This window comes from Ailuropoda melanoleuca, chromosome 18 (assembly GCF_002007445.2).
Source record: "Ailuropoda melanoleuca isolate Jingjing chromosome 18, ASM200744v2, whole genome shotgun sequence".
Taxonomy (NCBI): Eukaryota; Metazoa; Chordata; class Mammalia; order Carnivora; family Ursidae; genus Ailuropoda; species Ailuropoda melanoleuca.
The window spans coordinates 1,097,505-1,110,457 of NC_048235.1; the positions used below are offsets into that span (position 1 = coordinate 1,097,505).

Genomic DNA, 12,953 nt, shown 5'->3' on the forward strand with positions numbered 1-12,953 from the left:
GCCTTTGAAAAAGTTACCTGGCCACGTCAAAAAGCAAAGGGAAGTAACACTTACTATTCTTATATATTTTATTATGAGCTCTAACATTTATATAATGAAAAACCTTATGTAGAGGAAAATCTCAAAATTAACAAGGAAAATATGTATGCAAATAATAGCTAGCATGTCTTACTCTATATGCTATGGGATTTCCATGTTTTATGTCATTTGAGTTCTATAACAGACTTAGGAAGCAAATGTCATTACTGTACTGTTCCTTTTTTCTAAACGAGGAATCTGTTGCACAAAGAGTTTAAATACCTTGCCATAAGTTACACAGCCACACAACCTGTATTCTTAACTGCCAGAATGTATGTTAGTTAAAGCCACACAATAGCAAAATCTAGACGTTTGGGTCACCTGGGTGGTTCAGTCAGTTAAGTGTCTGAACCTTGATTTTGGCTTAGGTCATGATCTCAGGTCATGAGATCAAGCCCCATGTTGGGCTCTGCATTAGCAGGGAGTCTGCTTGAGAGTCTCTCTCTCCCTTTGCCTCACTCCCCTGCTTGCTCTCTCTCTTTCTAAATAAAGAAATAGAATCTTTTAAGAAAAAAACCTGGTAAGTTAAATCACGTGTAACTATCAACTACATATATTTTTCTGACAATATGATTAACAAAAAACTGTAGTTTATTTTTTATTTTATTTTTTAAAGATTTTATTTATTTATTTGACAGAGAGAGAGAGAGAGATAGCAAGAGAGCACAAGCCTGGAAAAGAGGGAGAAGCAGATTCCCTGCTGAGTGGGGAACCTATTGCGGGACTCGATCCCAGGACCTCAGGATCATGACCTGAGCTGAAGGCAGATGTTTAACCGACTGAACCACCCAGGCACACCAAACAATTGTAGTTTAAATAATGCAATTATTTATATTTTTGACAATAACCTTTACAAATGGCTTTTATTTTATCACTGTTAGCTTAATATAGCTGGAAATACTGTGGAAATAACAATTTCTACAATGCTTTCTCTTGATATATAACATTCTCTACATTCTTTAAATTCTCAAATTTTATATTAGTTCTCTGTTTAAATTATCTTTTTGTCTTTGGGATATTATTTTGTCAAAAGATAATACGTGGCCTTGAATTGGCAATCTCTCAAGGATTAATGGCCATCTACGTTTCTGTGACATCTCAAGCTATAGCTATTAATAGACTATTGAGCCAGTAAACAGGGTACTAATTATAGCTAAATGTAATTATAATTAATTACATTAATTATAATTAACGACCTGTATGGTCGTTCAAACTGAAATATGACACTTGGAAGAATATTTATATTTTAACTGACAATACTTCTGTCTCTTAATAGTCAAGGATCCACGATTTGGCAATGATGCTTGTCCCTCTAGTCTTCATACTCTAAACCGTATGATGTGTGTCTTAATGCTGCTGGAGTTAATTTACTGCAATTTGCCCCATTGGGAAGTATTTGGTATTTCACTGATGCTTTCAGATTTCACCAAAGGCAGTAGCCAGTATAGGTCATGTGGAAAGGGTTTTACGTCTACCATGCTTTCTTGAATAGCTGTACGATTGTGTAGAAGTTCAATTAAAGGTCAATTCTAAACATCCAAATGTCAGGAAGTGTTCAGCAATTATCTGTGCACTCGAGCCCTATCCTTTGAATGAGATGTACATATCATTTCTGTTGAAGCATTTCTTATTGAGAAGAACCATCTATTCCCCACCCCACCCCATTTTTCCAGCAAGGAGGAATCTTTCACTGTTAACAGATAAGGGTACTGTTGCTGGGCTCTCCCCACCATAGAACTTTTTAGCGTCGTGACTGCTGCAGTTGGCAGGGAGCGTGCAAACGTGCCAGGATGTGCTTCCTCCGGCTCAGGACACTGTCACTGTCAGCCGGCTTATTGTTTGGGGTTGGAAGATGCTTGTTAATGATCTGCCTCATTGGCTTGATAGGTAATAACTTCTGGTTACATATTTTCAGCTCCTGAGTACTCTACTATACACCCTTAGAAAATGAGGCATCCTTTCCCTTTACTCAAATTCACAAAGTACAATTGAAGAAAATAAAATCCCAACTCTGCAGATCTGTTTGTTCCACTTTCATCAATATACACACATACGGATCGTGTTAAAGATCTTAATAAACTCAGCCACTGATGGAGGAACCTCTAAGACATTTGGAAAACCATCTCAAAGGAGAGTTCAAAGAACACACATACACAGTAAATTAGCAACGCTGACATGGATTTGTTAAAAGATGCCAAAGTCATCTTTAGCCATCGGGCAGTGATCGATGGTGTTTCCTCCCACAGAATTCACATGTGTTTCCATGGTCAGGGATCACCTGCCTGCTATCAGTTTTCTACAACCTTCTGAATAGTAAAATAGCTGAAGGACAATAAAAGGCAAAGACCATTACCCCATCCTTTAACCATGAAGAGTGTGCTAGACATTGAAAGGATAACTAGTAATTTTCCCAACAGGGGAACTTCAAAAGTTTTCCTAACAATAAAACTTACAAATGAATTATTTCTTTCTTTTTAATGGCTCTCCTCTGGTAAAATATTCCAAGTAAAATCATCACAATTTTATTGTATTACAGTACTTTGTAATTTGTTAGTTCTCTAAAATTTTGATACCTTACTTATGGAAAGTATGTAAGTTCTAAAAATGCACCTTGTTATGTAAAACACATATTTATGTTTTATTCTGAATGGCCACTGTATGTTTTCTTAGATTATAGTTTAAATAGTTTCTTTCTAATAATTGATTTTTTGTATTAACCAATATATATGAATGGGTTTAAAATGCAATTTCCTCGTTATTTTGATAAAGTGAAGATCAGTTCCCAGGCATTTATGTGATAGTTTGAAGTTGACCCTGAAACGACTTCTCTTAACTTGCATTCACGATGGTAAAAGGCTCTTCTCAATCTGTTAAAAATGACTTCAAATCAGTTTGTAGCTTGTTGGAAGTATAGCATCAAATGCAAATGATAGCTTAAACACAGCCTTTAAAGTTTATAAGCAGTGTTTTAGGGGCGCCTGGGTAGCGCAGTCATTAAGCGTCTGCCTTCGGCTCAGGGCGTGATCCCTGCATTCTGGGATCGAGCCCCACATCAGGCTCCTCCGCTGGGTGCCTGCTTCTTCCTCTCCCACTCCCCCTGCTTGTGTTCCCTCTCTCACTGCCTCTCTTTCTGTCAAATAAATCAATAAACCTTTAAAAAAATAAGCAGTTTTATAAAATAATTTATAAAATATTTTAATCTGAGATCATTTGATTGTATCTGGGGACACATGTGTGTAGTCTCTGAGACAAGAGAACGGTTTCTTTCTCCTTGTCAAATACAGGATCTAAACTGGAGATAGAGGCTCTTCACCCATCACTTGTATAATCCAAAATAAAGACGTGAACATGCTCCCAAGCCTCTTTCACGTTTATTTCTTGAGTCAAATTGTTGATTACTGATTTCAAGAACACCAGAGTGTAGTTAAAGGAAAACGGTCCGTGTATGCGTGCATGTGTGTGTGTGTGTGTGTGTGTTGCCAGTTAAAACAGCTCCTCTCGGTGCCCTGAGATCTGGATATTATGAAGCTCATTTTTGTTCTTTGCATTCCAGGCAAAGATTCCCTTTCTCCCTTAGTTTACTCTCCGCTCTTCACCATCTCTGGAATTCAGGAGAGATCAAGCACAAGGTGATGGTGTGCTCTGCGAGACCAAGGTGATACCTCACTGGTAGCTGGCTGTTTCCTAGTCACTGTCAGAGCAGACATGTACAGGTGAGGCTAAGTGAACTGAGTCTCAGGAGACCCAGATTGGGGGGCCAACGGGTTGACCCGGTGATTTGAGGGGGAGGGTAGGAAAGGGTTCTTTTTTTTCTCTTTTGGGGACAAGGGAGAAGTCTACTTTTTAAAGATGTAATTATTGAATCAAGATTTGTGTGTGCATCTAGTATTTGGGGGAGTGTCTAACAGTAGGAAATACGACTGGTTTCCCAAAGAATGTCCCAGGTTACTTGAGCAGAGGCAGGATTGAGCTGAGGCAGACCATCTAGGAGAGCATGTGGGTCAGGCAGGTATATCTCAAGCCAATTCTTGAGCCAATAGCAAAATATCTGGGAGGCTTATAAAAGTTTACAAATATAGATCACCTCTGATTTTTTATATTGTTCTTTTTACTTCAGTTTCCATTATGAAAATTTCCCCAATATATTAAAAATAATACCATTCAGTAACTTAAGGTTAAAAGATACCTCTCTCCTATGAGATCCTTCCACATGAAACAACGTGGGTACAGCAAAAGAGTGGGCTTATTTTAAAAGTTGCCCCACATGAGGCCCTGGTTTATGGGAACACACAGCTGTACTAAACGATGGAAAATAATTCCCTGATGAAATGGCTCCTGGACATGAATTCAGAGGTGAGGCCAACGTTTTAGAGTAATTATAACTCATAACTCCCAAACAATATTTACTTTTTCCTACACGAGAACTTGGTAGAATTTTCTTCAACTTCATATAGATTTCTGTTTTCCATTTAAACAACAACAACAACAACAACAACACCCACATTTGTTCATGAGCATGTACATAATGGGGCTTAATTAAATTCATGCCACTTTGATTCATTGTTCAAAATTTTCCCCCTAGTTAACAAGCATAAGGACTGCCTCTCAGGAAGAGATGAAATGCCCAGGTCCAGAAGTATGCACACTTTTCATAGCTTGCATTCATACTTAGTCTTACTCTTTATTTTGATCTAATGACCGCACACATCATGGCAAGCCAAGCTTTCAATAAGTTAAAAATTCTTTGCAACAAAAAGAACTCTAAGTGGAGCTTTAAGGATGGAAATTGTGAATAACCAGCCCCTATTTTAAAACATGACGATCTAACACGTAGAGAATGGTCCTTGCCCTCTCTAAGTATGCTAGCTTTAATCGTTGGCAAGTGCGTTCTCTCCCTACCTTGGTAGACAGCTTTAAACCCAGGGGAGGCAATGCTATCGTCAGACTGCAGATGGAGCCACATCTGGTTGCTCATGCTCACAATAAGGTCGGGAACGCTGGACCCAGTGAGTCTGCAAGGAAGAGAGACATTAAACCATTATTTGAATCACCAAACATTTCTACTTTCACTTGAAGAAGAAGGTCTTCCTTCTTAAACAAACAAGTACAGGTTTATACCTTAAGACCCTCCTTTGAGGGATCAATAGCCACTTGTAATTTATATTTATATATAAGCCTCAGTATTACAGGCATCATTTTACAGTAATTACTCTCGTCTATGTTTGAAAATGTACATCTTTGATTTTAAAAACTGACTTAGGGTGACCAACCACCCCATTTGTCTGCAACTGAAGAGGAATTTTCGTCCTAAACCTGGAACAGTTGGTGATCCCATGTGAAGAAGAGGGATATCTTATTGCTCTATGGTTGTATAAGTCACACCATCAACATGAATAACATCACACCATCAACATCTGTAAGCTGAGAAATGTTCTGGTTCATTCACAAAGTGCTTAGATTTTCTACTTTGAAATTATCATGTACCTTTACCACAAAATCTCTTTTAGAAAAACATCATAGATGGAATATTATTCAGCACTAAAAAGAAATGAGCTAACTTTATCAAGCCATGAAAAGAAACTTAAAAAGCTACACACAGTGTGATTCCAACTCTGTGACATTCTGGAGGAAGCAAACCTATGGAGACCGTAAAAAAGATCAGAGGTTGCCTGGGGTAGGAGGAGGCATGAAGAGGTGGAGAACAGGGGAGCTTCAGGACAGTGAAACTACCCTAAATGATATTATAATGGTCAATACATGTCCTTATGCATTGGTCCAAACCCACAGAATGTAAAGTAGCACAAGTGAATCCCAATATGAACTATAAATTTGGGGTGATAATGATGTGTCAGCGTGGTTTCATTAATTGAAAGGTAGGAATTGTTGATAGTGGGAAAAGCTGTGTGTAAGAGGACAGGGGATTACATGGCACATATCTGTTCCTTCCTCTTAATTTTGCTATGAAACTAAAACAATTCACATACACACACATGCACACACACACACACGCACACACACACACACACACACACAGTCAAAAGTAGCCATACATTAAGAGAACATCGACAAGAAGACCAGCAAGCATAGCTGAAACAGATTTGGCAGTTTATTGAACTTTCCCTCTGCGTGTCAATGTCCAGGTCACACCAAATGGAAGTTTCAATGAAGCCTTCATTGTGTGTTAATAAAACAGTCACATAGGGGCTACTGTCAGCCTGTGCAAAGAAACACTAAATCCATTGACTGAACTCAACATGCTGACAAAAAAGCATGTTGAAAAAGAAAAAAGGGTAAGAAAACAATCAATTCAACCAAAATAAACGACTCTAATCAAATAGGAAGCTTTGCTTTCAGCAAAGTACTTTCGGGAGTATAAACATATGATTCGCCCCATCAATCATGTCATTCCTCTCTCAACCCAACACACTCACCCTGGACAGTACAGAAAACCTGATCTTCAAAGGAAGGTGAATAATCTTCATTACATAGGAAGTAATTCATGCAATGTTATACATCATTTGGGGAAAAACATTGAATTTCAATGAGTAATGTACAGTCAATAAAAATATATTTCTTTTTGAAGATTTTTCTTTGTTAGAGATTGTTCTTTTATATTTAGTGCTTTTCTTGCTTGTTTAGTTTGAAGACGCTTGTTTTCTTCCCTATGCATGCCTTTAATTGAAGTGTAACACACCAAAAAGTGCACAGAGCATAAAAGTCTAGCATAAATTTCTATTTACTTTGACTTACAACTATAAAACCACAGCATTTTTCTTCTTTTTGTTAGTCCTCACCAGGAGTATCTTTTCCTAACCTTTTACTTTTAAGTTTTACTCTATGTAAGTTTTACTCTATGCATGTTTGTCTCTTGTAAGCATCATATAATTGATCTGTATTACGTTTATATTTTATGTATACTATTTTATCTAATCAGAGAACTTCATATTTTATTTAGAATATAATTCCATGACCAATTAAAGTTCATTTTTCCTGGTTTTCCTTTTTGACTGGTTAATTACTTAACCCTCTTATGTGATGCCTTTTCTTCCCCCAATACGTTGAATATATTATTCCACTGTCTTTATTTCTGTTGTTTATATTGGGAGGCATTCTATCAGTCTTATATTTGCTCTTTTGAAAATATCTCTTTGCTTATGCTGATTTTAAGAGATTTCCTTGTCCTGTTTTTCAGCAGATTTATTGTAATGTGCCACTGTGAGGTTTTCTTTGTATTGTCCTGACTGGCTTATGGAATTTCACGAATCACCTCTTTGATGTCTGTTGTCAGTAATGGAAAGTTCTAAATGATAATGTTTTCAAAAATTGGTAATGTCCTATTTTTCTCTCACTCTCTTTCTTCCAGAACTCCCAGTATACACATCATTTCTGTGCATTTTCCCCCAATTCAGTTGGACTATTCTTTTTAAAGATTTTTATTTATTTATTTGACAGAGAGAGAGGCAGCGAGAGAGGGAACACAAGCAAGGGGAGTGGGAGAGGGAGAAGCAGGCTTCCTGCTGAGCAGGGAGCCTGATGCCAGACTCCATCACAGGACCTTAGCATCATGACCTGAGCAGAAGGCAGATGCTTAACGACTGAGTCACCCAGGTGCCCTGGAATATTTTTTTTTTTTTACTAAACTATCTTCCAGTTCAAACCACATAGATTAACTATAGCAGATATTGTATTTTTTTAATTCTTACACTTCTGTTTGATTTGTTATTACAGATTACAGTTTTCTGGTAAAATTCTTGATTGCTTCATTTATTCTCTTAAATGTATAAATCATAGTTAATCATCAGAGTCCCTGAGTGCTAAGTGCAATGTCTGGATATCTTGTTCTTTTTCTAATCTCTCTCTCTTAGGTTGTAGTTAGTGGGCACTGTTTCTGGACATTTCAGGTAATTTTTGACTGAATGCCAGACATTGTGTAGAAGCCATCCCAGAAGTTCTGTATGTTGTTTCCTTCCCCTGAGAGGACTGAATTTTCTCCTGACAGTAGAGTGACCATCTTGACCCATTCAGCCACTGGAATGATTCATAGCAGCATTTCCAGCATGTGATTTTCCCAGTACTTACCACTTCTTATGTCACAATCCAGAGAATATCATATGTACCACTAGATATCCTCCTTGAAAAAAATAGGCTCTGAACACCTATCTTTGTCTTCTTAGCCCTGAAAATTCCAAAAGTTCTGCTGAGCTTTGTAGACCTGTAGCAGCAAATTTTTGCTTGAGTTCTTTACTTCTAATCCCAGGGAAGTTAGACTTAGGCAAATACATCAAGGACCAATGCCAAGCAGATGCCAAGCTTGTTACCCTGTCATTCCCTTTTCCTTGGCCCCAAATTGAGAATCAGAAAATGTCCCCAGGGAAAAATGATTTATGAAATAGGAGAGTCATCTTAATGCATATCTGTTCTTCTTTGATTTCTCTCTTCTAAAATGCTGGCTGTCTTATATTATTCTCTTATGCCTTGAAAGACCTGCCTATTCATTATGTATTCAGCTTTCCCAATTATTCTCAGTAGAGGTTATGTCTGGTATTTCTGGAGGAAGGGGGCTCCAGGTGCTCATTTCCTACGTGGCTCATTTTTTTTCCTTTTTTATTTCTCTTGGATTACATTCTCTAGACTATGTGTATATGTGAAGGGAAGCCTGCTCTTACTCATAGCCATTATAAACAGTTACTTGTTGTATCTTAGGTTAAATTCACTGTTTTCGGTAGGCATCTGGCTGGCTCGGTTGGATGCAACTCTTGATCTTGGGGTTGTGAGTTTGAGCCCCATGTTGGGTGTAGACATTACTTAAGAATAGAACCCTTCAAAAAATCACTGCCTTGGGTAAAAAAATAAATGAATACAAAAGGACAGGTATAATTTTGTCATAAAGTTTATATAAATGTAAAAAAGAAACTACTATAATCACTGATTTTTCTTGGACAGTAATATATATTGGCTCTTGAGTAACATGTAAGATAAGTAGAAGAGAATGCTTTTTTTTTCCTTTTTAATTTTTTCTTTTTTATTGAAGTATGTTTGACATGCAATGTTTTATTAGTTTCAGGTGTACAACAGTGATTCAACAACTCTGTACATTATTGAATGCTCAGCATGGCTAAGTGTAGTCACCATCTGTCACCACGCAGCAATGTTATAATATTGTTGACTATAACCCCTATGTTGTTCTTGTCATCTCTGTTACTATTTATTTTGCAACTGGAGGTTCATGCCTCTTAATCCCCTTTATCTATTTCACCCATCCTTAGTCCCCTCCCTGCTGGCAACCACCAATTTCTTCTCTGGATTTATGAGACTCTGGTTTTCTGGTTTTGTTTTTGTTTATTTGTTATTTTATCATTATTATATTTAGATTCCACATATAAGTGAAATCAGATGGCATTTGTCTTTCTCTGACTTATTTCACTTAGTATAATACAATCTAGGTCCATCCATTCCATCTATGTTGTTGCCAATGGCAAGATTCCATTCTTGTTAATGGCTGAGGAATGTGTGTGTGTGTGTGTGTGTGTGTACACCACATCTTCTTCTGGACATTTATCAACACTGCATGGAGCTGGAGTAGACACCCTTCTGATCTACATTCCCCATGTCCGCTCTCTACTTACTTGCTATACCTCCAGACCTTTAGATTCATGACATTATTCAATACCACCCCACTGCTTATCTCTTTCATCTCCTTCCTGCAACCCACTGGCTGATTGCCATCTTTACCCATGGGTGTTAAGAGTGTCCACATGGATAATTCTGGTAAACAATTCACAGTTCCTTTCAACCCCCAGGATCCTCCCCTCCCTTCCATTTAAACAGTGAGATGCTGGTCATACCTTGCACTTTGATACTCTTTTTTTTTTTTTTTTAAGATTAATTGATTGATTGGATTTATGTATTTGACAGAGACAGAGAGCAGGAGAGAAAGAGATCACAAGCAGGGGGAGCGGGAGAGAGAGAAGCAGTCTCCTGGCTGAGCAGGGAGCCTGATGCGGGGCTCCATCGCAGGACCCTGGGATCTTGACCTGAGCTGAAGGCAGATGCTTAACCAACTGAGCCACCCAGGTGCCCCATTTGCTACTCTTTATAATAAAAATCCTAGGCTCTTAACAAACTTTCTCTGACCACCAGGGTCTTTTAACTGTCATGTGCTTGCACTCCACTGAAATCCACTCTTCAAATTCCAGGGGCCTCTATTATCTATTTCATTGTATTTTACATGCCCTGGACAATGTGGCTGATACTCTGCTACACTCTCTCAGCAGTCCCTCCACAGTGCTCTTGATATCCTTACCATCTGCTCCATCTATCTGACAAAACCCGCTTAGGATCAACCCAAAGAGCCACTCTATCTTCCTCTAAGTTGATGAACAACTTGTTGATTTACACCAATATATACCTATGGTCCCCAGATTCCTGCTAGCCACTCAACACACTTTTTCCCTGAGCCACACTCAGCATATTTTCCCTTCCCATTATACTAGCTGTTGTCCCAAACCATCATCATCTTTCCCAAGCTCCTTCCCAGTCCTATTTCCCTTCTTCTCTGCAGATAACTTTATTTGTAAATATAGGAGGAAAAACATTTAAACAATTAAGTATGAACTCCCTGTCCCTCAGAGTCTCCTAAATTCCTCCTGATCCCACCAGCCACCTAGTCATTAGAAGTAGAGAGAGGTAATGTCTTCTCTTGCTTTTCCCTCCCTCGCCATCCCATTCATCTGCAAGTCCTACTAATCACACCACTTCCTTATCTCTGTCTCCACTTTCTTAGTTTGAGTGCTGTTTGTCCCATGCCAGCATCACGGAAGCAGCCTCATAACAGCCTCCCCATTCGGGAATCCCTTCCTTATAGGCATCGGGTTTAATTCTAAGTTGTTAAAAACTGAATTATCATGTAGAAAATGTTCACACCTTGAAAAGATTTACGTTGCCAAATTTACTACATTAGAATTACGTCTGGTGCAGATGTTTGAATTTCTTATAGTTCTGCACTAGCTGTTGTTTTATTTCTATCCATGCCAGTCTATTGATTCACATAAAATTGAATAAGCAGGTACACTGCTATACTTCTCACAAAGTTCATTCAGTCAAAAGTCAGTAAGATAGTTTGTATTTCTCTTTAGAATTTAAGCCAGCTATTTATTTAACTTTATTTACAAAAAGAATTGTGAGATGGCATTCACAATTATTTTTTAAATAGTTATTTTAAGATTCTTTAATGTTTTTAAAAATTAATTGAAAAAAACTTAAAAGTATTTTTGTGTTAAATTTTTAATCTTAAAATTATTGGACTATTACTTAAAACAAGGGAAAATAGTTCCCTTCTTGTTCGTTTTTCATGTTTCTGGGATGATTTTCATTTTCTGGCCCTGACAAATGAGTATTTGGAAACAGAGCAAATGTTATTATTACCCTTTGCAACTGCTTATCTGTTTAAAACAGAATTTAAAAAATATGTTAGTACCTGGAAAACAAAATAGATGCTTGTTTTGATAAAATGCTTTAGCAGTCATCCTAACACGTACATTTTAATCACTTTCTTTGAAACAACTTCATTTTTTCCTAAATGTTCTTTAGAACACACAATGTTTTGATTTAAACTTAAAAATAAAATTATTGTAATGAAACACTAGGTAACTTGATTTACTTGTTAGAAAACTACAATAAAATTTTCTTTTGAAAAAAAGCCATCTTTTTGGAGATTCCCAGCTTTCTCTTGCCCTCTGTGTCTCTACACTGGAATTTCCAACCTGCCCCACACATAAGGTGCACCTTATGCTCCAACCATATTGACCTTTGTAACCATTCTCCAAAATACTGGCATTTCTTGGCCTCCAGGTTTTCACTGCCTAGAATGTCCATTCGTCTTGGATAGCAACTAAAAGTTCTTAAAGATTTAAGGGTTCGCACTAGGCATTTCATAACTCCTTTCAACAATGGAAGAATTTTTTCTCTAGGCCATTGTAGAATTCTGCATATACCCCAATTAAGACAAATGCATTACAAGCACCTATTTCAACATGTCTCCTACTGAATTCGGAACTTCCTTGAGGGTAAGCTTACATCTTGGTCTTTTTATCCCAGACTCTGGCATATAACATGCAGAATTTTTGTAGTAAAAACATAAATGAAAATATAAATTAACCCTCACTAAAATTTGCTATATATCCACACATTAAAATTCTATAAGAATATTTCCAAATGATGATTTAAATATTTATTGTATCTTAGCACACCAAGGACTTGGTACTTGGGGTCCTATTATAGCTCTGTCATTAATTAACCCCTAACTTAAGCTAAATTATTTTACCTCTATGTCAGCTTCTTCATCTGTTAAATAATTGTATTAAATTATATTAAAGGAGTTGTTGAAATCTAAAATTCTATGACTTTTTGATAGATATCAGAGAAGGTAGAGTTGACTTGCATTCAGTGGTTTGATGTGTCTGCTTCAGTCAGTACCCATGTTGAATAGAAATAGCCAGTATTTATGACAATAATTTTCAATATATTAAATGATTTTGCCAATGTGAAGTAAATGACTTTTGATTATGTATTTGTTCCTTTCCAACAAACATGGCACATTGTGTTGAGAAAAATCTCAACTCTTTCACGTGAAACTGGGTCAGGGTTCTTTCTTTCTTTCTTTCTTTCTTTCTTTCTTTCTTTCTTTCTTCTTTCTTTCTTTCTTTCTTTCTTTCTTTCTTTCTTTCTTTCTTTCTATTTTTTGGGGGGTCAGTGTTCTTTAAACCATAATTGAACCCATATGACACAATGACTTTGTGATGTTTTGGTAGCTGGTAGTATTATAGTCTATAGAAGAGTGATCTCTTTTCTGAGCAGTTCTTCTCTTTGGCCCTTGT

The 12,953-nt window shown here is 37.2% G+C and overlaps 1 protein-coding gene across 1 annotated transcript in view; it reads right to left on the reverse strand.

Annotated features, from left to right (window-relative positions):
• The window catches only part of CSMD1 (CUB and Sushi multiple domains 1), a 1,986,149-nt gene that overhangs the window by 472,225 nt on the left and 1,500,971 nt on the right, over window positions 1-12,953 (reverse strand). Inside the window, exon 14 of the mRNA XM_034647758.1 lies at window positions 4,978-5,090. Within this exon, the coding sequence (XP_034503649.1) occupies window positions 4,978-5,090 (113 nt within the window). The remainder of the gene's footprint in view (window positions 1-4,977; window positions 5,091-12,953) is intronic.